We start from the raw sequence: 18,352 nt of genomic DNA on the forward strand, positions 1-18,352 counted from the left end.
AAGGGCCAATCAATAATTTGTTTAAGTTGTACTAAAAATATTTTTTTTTTAAATCAAAATATTTTCTTAAATCATTTATTTTCAAAAAAAATGTAATACATTTTCTATACTAGTATTCACGTTATAATATAGTTGTTAAGCAATCAACTTCGTCAAATACAATGTATTACATTAATTATTATGAAATGTCAAAATGAATAAGATAATGTTAAAAGAAATAAGATGAATGAATATATTTTTATTTACATAAAATATAAATAAAGTTGTTATAAAACTTTTTTTTTTAAATTAAAAGTCAAAATTAATTTTTTTTAAAATAACAATGATTTTATATTGATTGATTTATTGTAAAATTAGGAAAATTAGGTGGCAAAACTCACATGGATTATTTTGCATATATTATTGTAAAATTGTATATATATATATATAACTTATCCAAATAATCCTATAAAATTATAATATAAGAGAACCCCATCTTAAAATCTTAATTATATTTGACTATAAATATAATTCAGGCCTGCTTTCTATAAAAGTAAGTAGATATGGTGACTTTCAATATTGCACCAAAATCATGTTTGAAAATGTTAACGGGGAAATCAATCTTGCAAAAACTATTGACTAGGGAAATCACATTGTGGTGGTACGTATGGACAATTCGTATTTGTGTGACTTGACTGACTTTTATTACTGAACTTGAAGAGAATGTGCAATTAATTGAAGCGGTACTTTGTAGGTAGTGGAAAATAAGTTGGGGTAGGGACAGAGTTGGGGCAACCAGACGGTACAAATAAGTTGCACCGTAGCCGGTGCCATATGAATTAGTCAATTACGACAAGTGAGCATAATGTTTAAGCATGCATTGTAATCTATATATCGGTTGTATCATTGTTAAATGAATAATAGAAGACAAAATATTCAAGATTATATCAATCTTGTATAAGAAATAGATTAACTACAAACTTTTATTCACTTTATACATCATATTTGTTGATACACCTTAAGTTTCCAATTACATCTCCAACCCTGTTGACACCATTCTCAACACTTTCAAGACCGACATGATAGTATATCTACTAAATTTATGTGGTCCAACCATAGCCTTCGAATTTCTATTATTTGTCAACTTCATCAATTTCCTACCTTTTATCTTTGAGTTGAATGATGGTAATATCTTTTGAATTATTTGCATGCTACAAACAAAGTTGTTGTGGGTTATGATGGCTATCATATAATTATATAAGATATAATGCTTAGCTTCTAGTTTCCATCCAATATATTTTTGTTAATGACAATTCATTTGATGATTGTTAAATGTTAATTCCTTTTACATTACATTTAATGTTTTCAAATATTGATCACCTTATGATCAACCAATGTAGACTCGTCTTTTAGTTTGTCTTTCATTGTAAACAATATTTAAGTATGATGATGTGTAGAATAAAATAAATAAATACATCAAAGGTTTTCTTTTCTCTCATGTTTACATTATTTATGATGTTGCACTTAACTTGAGCTTCTATAATGATAACCTTTCGTGTGTGTATATTCATATATACAAACTTTTAAAAGTAGAGAAATGATGGCATAGCTTGATTATAGTCACATATCTTATTGCTTAATCAGAAGCTTATCTAATAGTTTTGAGCCTATATTTATCTTTTTTATCCATAAACTATTAGGCTTTAAAATAGGTAAATGAACATTGAAAGTATCCAAGGTTGGCCATAGGATGCTCGATTTTTTAATGACAATCACATATTGTAGATGTCAAGTTAGATCATGTATTACCATCCATGAAATATCACTCTATGAACATAGATTATGTAGAAGATCAACAAAAATAGTCTCGATCTACTACAATATATACAAATTTGAACATGGATGATAAAAAAGATGAAATCCATCCTAAAGCTCCTCATCTAGAGTTTTAACTATGGTATGCCATAGATAAGTATGCATGGCTTGTAGAGAGAAACATACTTCATAGTTGTACAAACTTTCTATTTAGAATATAGCTAGGATTCTACCAAAGTATATGTTGCAATAAAACAAGTCTCCTAGCAATAAATTAGTATTATTAGATGAGAAGCAAGAGAACTTTAGTGTGGTGAGTGAACATTACTTCCATTCCCATAAATCCAAATATTCTAAACTCAACATTCAATTTTAATTTTTTCAAAGTTTAATTGATAAAAATTTAATTTATTTAGACCATATTGTGTTCTAAAACATATTTTGAGACAAAATACATAAATAGAAAGCCATATTTAGTATTCAGATGACCATTTTTCATTATCTACAATTAATAATATACAAAATAAAAATGGTTTCTTTCAACTTATTTGAATTTGAAATGAACTCGTTGTTGGATTCAATAAACTCTTTTTTTTTTAGTAGTATCATTCCAATGATCAAATCTCTTAGGGAAGATAATGTTATGCATGTTCTACAAATGAGGAAAATGTTTAATGCATAGTGTTGAATTTCTAGCCTTAGGAATGCATTCATTTCTATATACCACATATTTAGTTAAGGCTCACCTCAGATAGATATTTAGAAATATGCATACGTCGTAATGTGGTTGAGATGACACCTATATGAAATGTGAAAGAGATAACTATCCCTATTAAAGTTAATAGTAGATGATATTGAATAAAACTTGTACAGAAATAAAAGACTTTTCTATCCCTGAATTGGAGCTCTCTTTTTTTGAATCTAGGATAGATAGAATTTATTGTATGTAAAGGTTGTAAAACCCTATTGAAAATTCAACAAATTATAAATACCTTTTTTTAGAAAGTTGTTAAATTTTCCAAATTTAAAACTATTGAACTTTTATATGAAATCTTCAATGCTCAATTGTTTGAAGAAGTATCATTGTCAAATCTAGCAATAGATTATGAATTGGTTATGTGTGATAATGTTGATTGATTTGGCCTCACAACTTCTATATATTTATGTACCTATTTTTAACTTTAAAAATAGACATGGATGTTATATCCTCATTTGCTTTTTTCATTGATAGTAATAAATCTATTGATTTAATCATGAATGTAAATTTGACATTAGAAATATTTTAACTTTCTTTAGTATGCAGTGATCTAAAAAATAGGATTTGAATCCTCAAAAATAAATAAAAATTCTAAACAATCAAGTCCTACGTTCTTCATCCAATGTATTCATATAATTTGGTTTTTAACCCTCAATGAACCAAAGAGTTCATGTTTAATTCATTCTACTTATGAATTTTCCCTAGGCCAAAATATATTTTGTTAAAAGATACATACTGATTTAGTTTGTGTAGAATTAGGAAAATAAGAAAATATAAGGAAAATCATAGCACACACTAAGGGATGTAAAAGCAACAAAAAAGACAATGATTTATACACACAGACATTTTTTTATTGATATTTTATTCTAATTACATATTGTATGTTATTTCAAAATAATAATATATGCATTCTTTATAAGGCTAATAGCCCATTTTACATAGATTATAACATAGTGGTAAGATTAGAAATTTGACATGTATATTATGCCTTCAACTCATGCACTATTCGATGACCTCCAAACGTTATGTTCTACCACATTATGATTAGTCACCAATAGTTATATACAACTGACATTTGAAAATAAATTGCCAAGCAAATCCTAGAGCTGCTACATGCAATGGAAGAGTGCATGGTGGTGGAAAACATAAATATGGTGTCGACTCTAGAACTAGGAATTAATCATCATTTATCTACACAATCCCCCTTGATGTTGAGACTTGCAACTCAATCTCAAGAAACTCAAAAATGATCCATGCAACTTTTCATTACTAGAGTCGTATGGAATATAATAGAACAATTGGCTAATTAGTATTAATTATTTTTTAAATTACTTTATTCCCTTATTCAATGTACTCTTTTCTTTCACTTTTTCTTATCGATGTTCTTTGGTTTTCTTGTAACTTTTTTCTATGAAAATTAGAATGTATTATAACTTAGCGTTAATTTTAGGTATATTTAAATAGGGTATAGCTTTTTTTAATGAATATTTATTTTTAATATTATTGATAAAAGATATTCTAATATTTATAAAAAGGGGAGAGTTATAGACAAGTACACTCATAAAATCTAATTAGATCATGAATTAAACAAATATGAACAAATATTAAAATAGTCAAGCACAACTAATAAGTACTAGATAAAATTTCAATATTTTAAACTTTAGATGGACTATAAATAAATAGTCAAAAGAAGAGGAGGAACCCTATAGCCAAACATTTAAGGCATTAAGAACTTGTTCCTCTAAAGATTCTATATATTATTGTACTTTAGCATTCATTCAATATCGTATCTTTCTCTCTTTAATTAAAAAATTAATCATATAGTTACTAATTGATAATGTCTTTTGATTTAATCATCTCCTATCAATTTAGTCTAATTCTCTCATCTCATCTATATATTAAATATTTTTGTCAATTATTAGTCCCTGCCTATATATAGGCAGGGAATTAATGTTCCCCGTGACACCTAACCAATTAATTTTTATCATCAAAACTACTACATTTCTAAAGTTACAAAACGATTTTATTTTTCAATTAATTTTCAATCACAATTTCCTATTTTGTGATTGGGTAATAGTAATTTTGCTGGGGATAAATTTAATTTTCTTAGCACAAAAATCGGAAAAATGAATTTCCGAAATGTTCTAGTCGTTAAACTCACCAAAGCAGACGTCCGCGGTTCGAATCTCGTCGATGAAGTTTGCCATGTTTGAAAGTATCTCCAAAACTGAACCAATCTTGTTCTTGCCTCCTTGGGATTCGTAAACAGAGCCCGTATGAACACACTCTGGAACGCTGTAGGCTCAGTTTTTACTGTTTCTTTTAGCCGTGTTTAAACAATTTCAACCAGCTTCTCCGAGCACCCCAACTCACTTCTTATCTTCGTCCTTAATGTCCTTATCTCTGACTCTCCCCCATTAACCCCGGTCACGACCCCACCCAACTCGGGTTAATGCCTTCCTTAACCGCACGAATAATTTCAAAGGGCCGTTACAAGGGAGGAGAGGGGAAGAAAATTAGGTTTCAGTCATTACCATAATCTTAATTCAACTGTTTCAAGCATTTCTCTATGCTTTTTGTTTGAAGAAATATTATTAACAGTGTTTTTACTAATTTTAAAAAACAATTGATTTTATTTTTATCGTTCTTGTAATATCATAAGAAACCATATGAAATTAATGTAGTAAAAGTATTTAATTTTATAATAGTGATTTATGTGTTTTATTTTTTAAAATTTTAATCATATTATAAGATTAAAAAAATAAGAATATGCATTAGCATTATTTATGTTAATAAACAATATGATAGCATAATTTTTTTTTAACTAAAATTAAATAGTAGACACAATATCTCATGTATTCATTTTTTCTTAAATTCTTATTCTTATTTTTAAAATAAAAAAAATGTTTTTTTAATAAAATATTATACATCTTACATTGACAATATAAATTTTTTAAATTCTAAGAAGTTTCTTTTTGGATTTTCATTACTTATATAAATGCAACACTTTCTCAATATACTTAACAACTAGCTCATACAATGTGTATTTCTTATTTTGCACTTTGAACTAGAAAGCTTATTTTCCAAAGTCACGCTTAAAGTTATTTATTTGTTTGATCAATTGTACACCTAGTTTTAAAATATAGAATTGTATAGGCCCTTGTCAAAGCATGTTATTTACAACTTGTGCGATGCAATGTACCATAAATACACCACCAAATATTTCGCCAATTGCCTCCCCAATGTACCATAAAATACATCCTCATAGTACCCCCTCTAATTATTCCCCGCCCTTCACAAGGCAGGGACTCAAGCTCAACCAGAGCTCTTGTTTAATCATTCTATCCAATTTGAATCAAATGCAAAAAATGGGAATAAAGAGAACACAAATTGTAGAAATTTATGGCTCTTTATTTATTCCCAAATTTGTATTAAATTTACATTAAATGATATAATGGTAGAAGATCATGGGATTTTCTATTTTTTTAACTAATTAATATTTTTAAATATTTTTTTTTTCTCATTGCCATTTTGGGTTTGAGCCAATAGAAATAAAAATAAATAGCATTTTTTAAATTTTCTTAAATATGATACAATTACTAAAATTAAGAAAATAATAATAGTCTTGAAAAAAATTGAAATTTGATTGGTGGAAATAAAAATAATGTTTTTGATATTAAAAAGCAACCAAAATGGGGGATGACCCAAGTATAGAAAAACAAGGTTGAAGGTCAACAGGAAACAATACCAACAAATTAACCAACCCCCTTCCTTAATATCAAAAGTGCCCAAACTAACATATTTTTATATCTAGACCTATTACAATTAACACTTAACAGATTATCATAACTACATATAAATCTAGCCCAATTTAAGTTTCTGGGAATTAAAAAAGTGTAGTGATTTATAACAAAATGAGCCCCATGGGCCAAGCAATAAATAGTAGAGATGAATACCAAAAAAGAAAAGACAAGGGACCATGACCTAACTCTCCATCTTCTGATTGTTCGGGTTCTCCATCAGGAGCCACAAACAATCATCCATCAGGAAGCCATAAAGAATGAATAGTCGCCATGTCTTTGGCATCATTGATCTCCTCCTTCCCAGCCTACAGAGGATGAAGGGTGGTAGTTGTTGAATGCATGAAAGAGACATAAAAAAATCTGCCCTATCGAACTTGTCCTCTAGTTCCTCATTCTTCTTGATTAGACTAGTAATAGTTTCCTCCAACCCAGGAAAAATCTTGCATAATAGGAGGTTGTTTGTCATTTGTATCCTAAGACACAAGATTCCCCCCCTTCTGATTGTCACCTCCCATAGGCTTGTGATCCTGAGTCTCCATTTTTTTCTCAATCCCCTAGCTTTGAGTTTCTATGTTCAAGTTCCTAATAGGGAAGATCAACATCCTCTGATCTCCAGCTTCATCCCCCTTCCTAGACTCAAGGGTATTAGTCTATGTTTTAAATGTATCTGACACACAAGAAGGCATAGAACTATCCTTACCCCTGACCATGGTCTCGTCATCTTTGCCTTCACTATTTGTTGCCTCCTCTTCTTCCTCTCCATAATTTCTTTTAGTGGTCTTCCTTTTGGTCTACGACCTCCTTTTTTCCTGGAGTTCTTAGTAGATTCTAAACTAATTAGCTTCTCTTTACCAAGAGTGGTAGAGGGATTTTTGTCTCTCAATCTCTTGCTAGACCTATGGGTTTCCTTCTTCGCCATAGTTCTAGTACTTTCCACCTTGAGAATCTCAATATTTTCCATTTTAATCTTTTTAACAGTAGAAGTGGGCTCCTGATCGTCCCAGGTTTTTTTGAAAGGGGGTGAGGTTTGAGAAACATCACTTATTTTAAGTGGGGATGGGACCAAGCCTTATATCTAAGGGTTGAGACCTTTATGAAATTTAAAGAGGTGGAACATTACGGCTTGGTGATATATGGTATATATCTTGCCCTCTTCTCTTTTACTACACACATTCTAGAAACAATCTTCCATAGAATGTAATAACAAGGAAAATAAATTATCTCCCTATTCCTAGAGTGATTGAGGATGGAAAAGTGATAATATTATATCACCTTAAACTTTTCTTCCATAGTAATGTACCTCATAATCGCATAGCATACCATATCCCAGGGTTCAAGCAATTTTTCCCAAGAAGACCCACCATGAATGTAAACAAGAGCCTCGTTGGGTCTAAAACATTTTCTCAAGCTCACTTCATCTGCAACCCTCACCTATTTTCTCAATTTCTTTCCTTCCAGGGCAAGATCGATGACATATGCAATGAACTTCGAATGAAATTCCATTTGCAATCACCCAACGGTCCTTCCATGAGTCAATGAACTACCTAGAGACCCTCTTGTCATGACCCTCAATGCATTTCATTAAAGGGATCAAACCCCCTTCACACAAGTATGTCCATACAAATTTATCCTTTCTAATAACCTCCTCAATTCTTGGTGGCTCAATATGAGCATTACCACTCTCCATGTCTTTGTTATCTCCAAGCTCAATCACCAAGTCTTCCACAACTTTTGTCATGTCCTCAGCTAAGAAACCAGAAAACCAGGTGAAAAGCACAATGAGCTAGGAAAAAAACCTTTTCTTTCTTGATAATTAATCTCATTAATATCAAGATCCTTGATATTTTGATCACACTTGGGTTTATCACATGAGAAAAGGAATAAAAAATATTTCCCACTTGCCACCTCATCTCCTTTCTATAGCCCTTCAATAAAAATGACCATTGAAACATGGAAAGTCTCGTCCTTTGGGAGTGAAGAGAATCCCTCCAAATCTTGTTTTGGGTTGCAAACTTTCTCTTCCCATAAAGAAGCATGATTATGCTATGAATTGAAAAGATGATCCAATTTAAAATCATCATGTAATAAAACACCCCATCTTGTAAGGTTCCATATTAATTCCATCACCCACAATCCACTCATTTAAAATGGCCATCATTACATTAAATGCTTTTCTGAACAAACAATAAGATTGTTGTCGATAAATTGTACTCTCTTTTCGAAGTCTACATGTTTATTACACCATGCTCGTACACGGCCACACTATCTTCTACTTGGTTACCCTCATGGTACACATGCTAGATAGTGGTATATATTCCACACCTCCACCCATCTCTTTTCCAGTTGTGATGTGGGGTGGGGAGGATATTTTTACTTCCAAATCATAGTGTGTTCCCTAATTCAATCCATAGTTATTCACGAAACCACCTCCGAGGGAGAATTTTCTCTCTAAATATGTAGTTGTTCCATTCTTTCCATATGTTCCAAAAAATATAGAGTGGGATGGTTTTCCATATTATTTTCATGAGGGGATGGCGGGAGGGGCAATTCCAATTTAAAATTAATTGTTGAGCATCACTATTAAAAACCCAACTAACCCCATCTGATTAAGAACATTATGCCACACCATAGCATAATAGAAGCAGTAGATAAGGAGGTGAGAGATAGTCTCCTCCTCACGATTACATAGCACACATTGATTAACCCTTTGGAATCCCTATTTTTGGAGGTTACCAATTTTTATGATCTACTATTATGCATAACTAACCTATCTAAGCTTACCATCTTAGCTATTGAATATAACTTGGATGTTAGATTATAAATTTGGTATGAGTTTTGATTAAGAATGTTTGTCGTTGTAAAATAACAAGTTTGAGAAATTTAACTTTGAATTAGTGCTTTATGAAATTTTTATTTACAATTATTACAAATATTTAAGTGCTCAAAATCCCTTTCCAAAAGAAGTATGCATTACATTGTCAATTAATTGGAGTGGAAAAACAACTAACCTTGAAACCTTTCTCAATGGTAGAGAGATTGTTTTGTGCGAATACATTTGAAGCCACAAAGATGATGTGAATAGTGTGTTTTACATACCAAAATAAATTTAAGAATAAAAAAATTAAAGAATGGAATACAAAAATCAAATGTTCCATAAATAATCCCTGTATGTCCTTGATGATGTCCATGTAAATTTTAGGACCACATTTAAAACATAGGTCATCATTAGGTTTGCAATATCATCATAAGTTAGTAATAGTGTAACTTTGGAAGTTGGCCTAGGTATGTCTTCTTAATGAAGCAAGAAGTCCTAATTTAATAGGAAACTAACTAGTGCACTATGATCCTCCTCTAATACACTTTGGTGGGTTCTCAAGCTTAAGGAAGTATGGCATAAGGCTTGTTGTTACAAATAGGAAGTGCTCTTTAATTATAGATAAATCTCTTAGCAGAAACTAATATTGAAGAGAAGGTTCAAGCAATCATCCTAAATTTGCAATTGTTGTACTACTTTAAAAAAATAGTAAAATATTTATTGAAGGAAAATTTATTTATTGTGATAAACAATCTACTCAACTAATAATTGTTCTAGAAAATTTAGAGCAATTCTTATCACCTCATAATTTGTCTATCCTTGCATTGCAGGTTTTGAAGACATGTCATACAATTCAAAGTCCTAGATTCAAATGTAAATTAATAGACTAGTCAATTACAATATATTTATATTACATGTAGGTACTCTAATGACCAATGAAAGGAAAAAAAAAAAGACTTACATCTTTCTAAATAAAATAACTTTCTTACCTTTAAATTTACATATCTATTAAAAAAGTACCTACAATTAATAGATTTTCTAATGTGTTTCAATGTATTTAAATCTTAATTTTTTATCAAACAAGAGCTCCTGATGGAGCCAAAGTCCCTACCTTAGTGAAGGTAGATTTGGTATATTGTCACTGATGAAAAAGTTAATTGTTACCATATTGGCTCATAGAATGTAATGTTAAGTAGGTTTTGCATTTATAATATGGTATGTTATGGAAGGTTGTGGAATCTTTCAGTGATTTCTAGAAATTGGATTTCCCCTAAACTAGCAAACCCAAAGACCATTTGCATTGTTTCCACTCACAAAACAAGAAGTCAGAAAATGGGCGCCCACGAAAAAAAGGGGTGAAATGGAATAGCTTTCACCAGTGGAGAAAAGAGCTTTGCATATCTCTATCAAAATCCAGAATTTGATGGATTTGCGTGCCTAAAATTTTTTAAGTGCACATTCCTCTATATAGAATTGCTGCTCCTACATAGGCCCTCCACAGATTGCGCTCATTGGGTCTCTTTATCCCATCTCAATTTTATGCATTCTCTAATCGGAGCTTCCCATTTTCCTGTCTCAGGATTGAATCTTCATCTCTCAAGTTGGCTCTGGATGCCAGTTTAATGTCAATAGCAATTGAACTATGACTAAATACGAATTCTTCATTCGAGGAAGAGAATCAAATGGTCCCAAATAGTAGTTTAAATTGTTCCAAATGAGCGAGAGACCAAACTTATATTCATTTTAGTACGGTTGTTCTAGAATCAGAATTTGACTTGATGGGTTTCATCACTCAACTACTTGCTCAATTGTAGCCTTTGCTTTCATCAGGATGTGGGTACTCTTTACAAAGCCTATGAGCAACAATAGTCATCAATATCATAAGAAAAAAGAAAAAGAAACATATTACCAAGATTTTAACGAAACGGGATAGAAGAAAAGGAGGCCTCCTATTCCCGAACAAACCAATGCAATGAAGGCAAAGAGAAAGACAAATACACAGAAATAATACTGATTTTATTGCCTTACTGCCTTGCACAAATGCATTACATAAGACCTCTATTTATAGAGATCTGAGAATACTCTAGAATACACATAGAACATTTTAAACATGTTATATTATATTAAACATGGGCGGCTTCTATACTGTAGCTGGGATGGCTGACTGTCTGCTATTTACTCTAGACGGTGGATGGACGGTTGAGTTGGGCTGGACGTGGGTTGGTTGTCTAATATTAATGGCAGAAATTAATACTGTCAACTACCACCAACACTCCCCCTTAATTTTTGTCATTAACAAATTTTGCATCTATAATACCCAATTTCTCTCACAAATATTCAAAGTTATTCTTTGACAATGGCTTCATGAATATATCTGCTAATTGATCTTTAGATTTGCAGAACTCAAGGTGGATTTCTCCATTATTGACCAATTCTCTGATGAAGTGGTACCTTGTATCAATATGTTTGCTCCTCTTATGAAATACATGATTTTTAGATAATGCTATTGTTGATTTGTTATCACAAAGAATTAGTGTTGGTTCCTCCTGATGATAGTGAAGATCGAACAAAATTCGACGCATCCATACTGCTTGACATGCTGTGGAAGTGGCAGCTACATATTCTGCTTCAGCTGATGAGATCGTCACTATAGGTTGCTTCTTTGATGCCCATGATACAGCTCCTGATCCAAGGTGAAAGATATATCCAGAAGTGCTCTTCCTGTCATTAATGCTACCTGCAAAATCACTGTCAGTATAACCAATCAAACCAAAATTGTTAGCTTTGGAATATAGGATTCCATATCCCATTGTTCCTGCAATATATCTCAATATCCTTTTTCCAACTTGCCAATGAGAATTTTGTGGTGATTCCATGAACCTTGAGATTAAACTGACACTATACATGATGTCTAGCCTTGTAGCTGTCATATACATTAAACTTCCAACAAGTCTTTTAAACATAGTTGGATCAATATTTGAGCCCTTTTCTTCCTTGCTAAGTTTTGTTCCTGTTGCAACTGGAGTTGACACTGGATTGCAATTGATCATTTTAAATCTCTTTAAAACATCCTTTATATACTTGGATTGACAAATGAAGATACCTTTGTCACATTGAATAACTTCAATACCTAAGAAATATCTCATCAACCCCAAATCTGTCATTTCAAATTCTTTCATCATTTCTGACTTGAACATGTCTACTAATAGATTTCCAGTGAATATCAAGTCATCAACATACAAGCATACAATCAAAATTTGACCTTCCTTATTAGTCTTAACATATAACGTGGGATTACTTATCATGTATGAATCAATCCTCTTATACCGAGCCCTAGGAGCTTGTTTCAAACCATAAAGTGCCTTGTTTAGTGTGTATACCTTGTTTTCATGCTCATTAACCTCATAACTAGGTGGTTGTTTAACATATACCTCTTCATCAAGAAAACCATTCAAAAAAGCTAATTTTACATCCATTTGATACACTTTCCAATCATTTTGTGCTACTATTGCTAAAATAGTTCGAACTATGTCAAGTCTAGCAACTGGAGCAAATGTTTCATTATAATCAACTCCATATTGTTGTGAAAAACCTTTAGCAACGAGTCTTGCCTTGTGATTAACAATTTCACCTTTTTCATCAAATTTAGTTTTGTAAACCGATTTGACTCCTATACATTCTTTTCCTTTAGGTAAATCCATTAATTCCCATGTGTTATTTCTTTCAATAGAGTCAATTTCTTCATCCATTGCCTTGATCCATTTATCTTCTTTAATTGCTTCATCAAAATATAATGGATCACAAGAAAATAAAGCAAAATTTGAGTAAATATCTACATTCTCTTCTTTTTTATCATATATTTCTTTTAAGCTTCTTGTCTTCTTACCTTTGTAACCTGGTATTGAGAATGTTGAATCAGATTTATCACTTACATTTGAACTTGGAGGTGAGGCACCTTGCACAAAGTTCCTTGATGGAGTGTTGGGTGTTGATTGAGTCCCTTGTTCCTTTAATTCATCATCACCTTGTAATATTGGTGCTCCTCTTGTGACTTGTTTATTATCATTTTCATGCCATGAATCATCTTCTTCAAATTTAACATCCCTGCTAATGATCAATTTCTTTGAAACGGGATTATACAATCTATAATCCTTTGATTCTTCACTATAACCAATAAAGATGCATTTTTCACTTTTATCATCCAATTTCTTTCTCAATTCAGATGGAACTAATGAATAAGCAACACAACCAAAAACTCTAAAATGGGATACTGTATGTTTCTTACCATTCCATGCTTCTTGTGGAATTGTGTTCTTAACACTCTTTGTAAAACTCCTGTTCAAAATGTATACAGCACATGCTACTGCTTCTGCCCAAAACTCATTGGATAGATTTTTGGCCTTCAAATACTCCTTGCCATTTCCATTATGGTTCTATTCTTCCTTTCTGCTACACCATTTTTTTGTGGTGTGTACCTTGTGGTAAACTGCTTCTTAATTCCATGAAATCTGCAAAATTCTAGAAAATCATTAGAACTGAATTCACCACCTCTATCAGATCGCAATACCTTGATGTAGTGACCACTTTGTTTTTCAACCAAATTTTTGAACTCCTTGAACTTTTCAAAAGCTTCACTTTTTTGGTTGAGAAAGTATATCCAAATCTTCCTACTAAAATCATCAATAAATGTTAGGAAATATATACTTCCTCCTAAAGATGGAGTTTGCATAGGTCCACATATATCAGTGTGAACTAATTCCAATGGTGCTCTTGCTCTATATGAACCTCCTACTGGGAAGCTTTCTCTATGTTGTTTTGCCAAAATACAACTTTCACATGAACTTGGTGGTTTCAATATTTGAGGCAATCCTTTCACCATATTCTTCTTTTGTAATAAGCTTAAAGCAGCAAAATGAAGATGACCATACTCAAATGCCATAGCCACGACTGATCTGAGTATACTATCTTGAAACTAACTTCTTTTCCTCCTTGAATGCAATGAATCTAGAGGGGGGATATTCAATTTTGTGTCATGTTGACCCTTGCAATTAACCTACCACTAGGATTTCTATCCAAGATTGTGCAAACATCATTATCAAAAGAAACTTTGTAACCCTTTTGTACTAGTTGACGAATACTCATGAGATTGTGTTTTAATCCAGGCACAAAATACACATCAGGAATATATCTTTTTCCTCCATTTTTTGTCAAGACATTTATAACACCTTTTCCCATTACAGAGACTTTACTATCATTTCTTAACTTTACTTCAGATTTTATAGAATCATCCAAGCTAGCAAACAAATCTTTATTTCCAGTCATATGGTTACTACATCCACTATCTAGGAACCATATATCACTAGAGCTTTCTTGAGCAACATTACAAGTTATAAATAAACTTCCTGAATTGTTATCAGATACATCTGAGTAATTCGCACCATTCTTTTCAATATCCTCTTGTTTCTTTCTACATCCGCTTGCAATATGACCAAATCTCTTACAATAATGACATTGAATTCGAGATTTATCAAACCTTGATGATGGGTGTTGGAATGAACTTCTGCCACATCCTCTATTAGAACTCTGAATGGATTGATTTGTTCTCTCTTCTTGATTTGGACTTCCACATCCATCTATGCTTCTACCTCTTCCTCTTCCTCTGTAGTTTGATTTTCCTCTTCCTCTACCAAAAGATACCTGCGATCTAAATGCATTCTCCAAAGAAGAATTGTTATTTCTGTTCATTCTTGATTCATGAGATAAAAGTGAGCCCATCAATTCATCAATAGATAGTATTGTCAAATCTTTAGATTCTTCAATGGCAACAACAATGGCATCAAATTTTCTAGGCAAACAACGAAGTATCTTTTCAACAACTTTTTGATCTGTCAAATCATCACCATATGCTCTAATTTGATTAACCACATTCATTACTTGATTTAGAAATTGATCAACTGAGTCTGAATCCTTCATACATAAATTTTCAAAATCACGCCTTAAAGTTTGCAATTTAGCAATCTTAACTTTTGATGTCCCTTGATATGCTGTTTCTAAAATATCCCATGCAATTTTAGACTTTTTAGCAGCACAAACCTTAGGAAAAATTGATTCATCTAAAGATTGTTGAATTAGAAACAACACTTTAGCATCCTTTTTTCTGTTATCTTGTAATTTATCCTTTTCATCTTGTGTTAATGTAGACTCATCTTGTGGTTCAATAAAACCCTTTTCAATAAGATCCCATATGCCTTGAGAACAAAATAGTGTCTTCATTTTTATAGCCCAAAATTCATAATTTTTACCAAAAAATATTGGAATTTGTGGTTGAGCTATACTACTTCTTGAAGCCATATTAATACACAGTTACAACTGCACCTTACAATTTTAAACTTTGCTTTACAAAGAAAATCCACCAAACAAGTCTAAGCCAATGACATATAGCTTAAACAAACAACATTATAATGTTTATTTTCCCCTTTTAACAATTTTTTTTTAATCATTAGACTTCACTCCAAGAAATCAGCTCATACCTTTTACAAACATTAAACTGGGATCTTTTCTTCTCTCAATCTTTGGCATCGACTAGTCTCCAACTTTAGAAGCTAATAATGATCTGCAATCAAGAAAACATTAGAAGCTTCGTTCACTGCTACAGCAGGTATACATATCAACACATAATTATTTTCCTCCTAGGCCCAGCTCTTCATGCTCTGATACCAATTTGAAGGCAAAGAGAAAGACAAATACACAGAAATAATACTGATTTTATTGCCTTACTGCCTTGCACAAATGCATTACATAAGACCTATATTTATAGAGATCTGAGAATACTCTAGAATACACATAGAACATTTTAAACATGTTATATTACATTAAACATGGGCGGCTTCTATACTGTAGTTGGGATGGCTGACTGTCTGCTATTTACTCTGGACGGTGGATGGACGACTGAGTTGGTCAAGACGTGGGCTTGTTGTCTGCTATTAATGGCAGAAATTAATACTACCAACTACCGCCAACATGCAAGTAACAAAAACTGATAATAGAAGAGGGTTGCCCAAGTAAGGAGCAACAATGGCTAAAGAGGGCATCATGTACAAACATCAAACTTCATTGACAAACACCTGTATCTCACTCGCTCTACAACTACCACACTCAAACAAAAAATCCTTCATACCTGGTGTCAAAAGAAAACACCATGAATACTGTGGAGTTGGATAGGGTGAGGTGAGTAAATCATCCAACTGTCCCCCTGATGCAATCTTGTCACGATGGGAGTAGATGATTTGTATTGCAAGCTAGCATTTCTCAAGAGTATTGCAAAAGGCAAATGACGAGGGGATCCATGGGGATCGTCCTGGTCCACCTATCGTATCCATGTGACCCACCTATCATATCCATTCACATGATTCAGGGGCTTTACCATCAACAATCTGATGGGTAACGCTAAATCCAACTGTTAAGCATATGATCCACTTGTTTATAGCTGTCATAGGCAGGTTACCTCTACGCTACAATCACCGTTGCCTTCTATTTTTTCCAACCCTTCCCACGTGAAGTTTTCGGAAGAGTCTGGGATTTTTTTGGTATTTTTTGAATGGAAAAATCAATGAAAACCTTAGCTAAATTCGAACCAATCAATTAGAAAAAAGAAATAATAGTTAGAAAATTATTTTAAAAATAAAACATTTCCAAACTTTAAAATATGACATGGTAGGAAGAATAAAAAAAATTGGAAAATAGCCACCGAAAACATTTGTTCTCTGCCTTAAAGGCAGAGACTAATAAATAGTTATCTTCCTTTAAATTTACATAAAATTAAAAATAGATTTTCTAATATGTTTCAATACCACATTTGAATGTTAAGATTTTTGAATAGGGTATGAAAAGAACATAAAAACATTACACAATTATTTCATACAATGATACACGTCTATTGATCTATAATTTTATATATTTCTCCATCAATCAGCTATCAGCACATCTAGTTATATTAGAGAGACATAATTATCCATTAAAGGTCAGCAAATGAATGACTCGCTCATTACTAATTCCCTGAACTACACAACGCGATAACAAGTTCTTATACCACCCTGAAATATATGAACATGTGTGTGTCTGGTTAAGTACTGAGACCATGTTTATAACAATTTGAAAGGTTCCTTTGCCAAAAGTCTTCAAGCTGTCAATATTTAAGTTTTCCTGCAAGCTTGCTAAGGATATTTTATATCGAGCTCAACTATGGCTATCGGAAGCTCATAACTGGTTTCATTCATTAACTTGTACGGATATGCAAGTGATTCTGGAACGTATTTTGTTGGGCCGGGCAGTAAAACCAAGAATACCAACAAACTCAACCTACGTGGCAGCGTATATTTACATGCCCTAAGAAGATCTTTTTTGATTGTGTAGGAAATGCTGGTCTGCGCATTCATACCAAAATAATCTCCTAGATGCATTCTTAAGGAAGGATCCATGCCTCTCTCACATATGGAACTCAAATTTTCCTGGGGAGTTCCATGAAACACATACTGAATGCTACTTTCCTCCTCAAAACCACGACACTGCAGTACCAACTCAACGATTTCCCCTGCAAACACGCAGAAAGCAAAATTCTACACCTTGTTCACACAAATGTCAAGAAAAAAATTCTATGAAAGCATTTACATACGTTTAACCACACGATAAATTATAAACAAAAACTCGGCTTATCAAATGACCTAATAAAGTAGGAATTTCGTTCGCCTCCTTTTCCAATGCATCCAGAAAACGTATATACAACTCAGTTCCTCTTGCGGCATGATGATTTACCCTGATCGATAAAATTTCATATGAAGACGCCATCTCGGCGACTCTACCTTTGAAGAAATCTATGCTGCACAGATCTTCCAAGAGCGTAGACAGTAGCTGCCAGATAAAAGTACATTTCGCTTCAACTATATTTCAAAATTCTATAAAACTGAGTGTCAATCTCAAAAGTGACACATTAGACCGTCAAAATTATGACTAATGTATAGAGAAGAAAGAGCTGTAATACCTCACGACGTCCGAATTTCACTCCAATTTTCTCGATGGCAAGTTTTGAGCATATTTCAACTACAATATCCAACTCCTTACCAGAACCCACATGAACACGCTTCATCCTCTTCAAATCCACTCTGAATGACTCTTTCTTTCTTATTT

At 32.4% G+C, this 18,352-nt stretch overlaps 1 protein-coding gene across 1 annotated transcript; it reads right to left on the reverse strand.

Moving 5' to 3' along the window:
- Window positions 1-17,197: 17,197 nt before the first annotated feature.
- LOC149534327 (uncharacterized) lies at window positions 17,198-18,077 on the reverse strand. The gene is made up of 2 exons (XM_089807062.1): window positions 17,890-18,077; window positions 17,198-17,759 (listed from the first exon to the last, which is right to left on the reverse strand). Exons 1-2 carry the CDS (start codon window positions 18,011-18,013, stop codon window positions 17,383-17,385), a joined length of 501 nt encoding a protein of 166 aa, XP_089663188.1. The 5' UTR covers window positions 18,014-18,077; the 3' UTR covers window positions 17,198-17,382.
- Window positions 18,078-18,352: the final 275 nt, after the last annotated feature.

The sequence above is a fragment of the Cupressus sempervirens genome, chromosome 10, assembly GCF_028749045.1.
Source record: "Cupressus sempervirens isolate cs-2001-9-10 chromosome 10, ASM2874904v1, whole genome shotgun sequence".
NCBI classification, from domain to species: domain Eukaryota; kingdom Viridiplantae; phylum Streptophyta; class Pinopsida; order Cupressales; family Cupressaceae; genus Cupressus; species Cupressus sempervirens.

Coding starts and splice junctions, on each gene's coding strand:
- LOC149534327 (XM_089807062.1), bottom strand. CDS start 18,013: ATGGCGTCTTCATATGAAATTTTATCGATCAGGGTAAATCATCATGCC. Junction 17,760..17,889: donor CGAAATTCCTACTTTATTAG/GTCATTTGATAA, acceptor GCGTGTTTGCAG/GGGAAATCGTTGAGTTGGTA.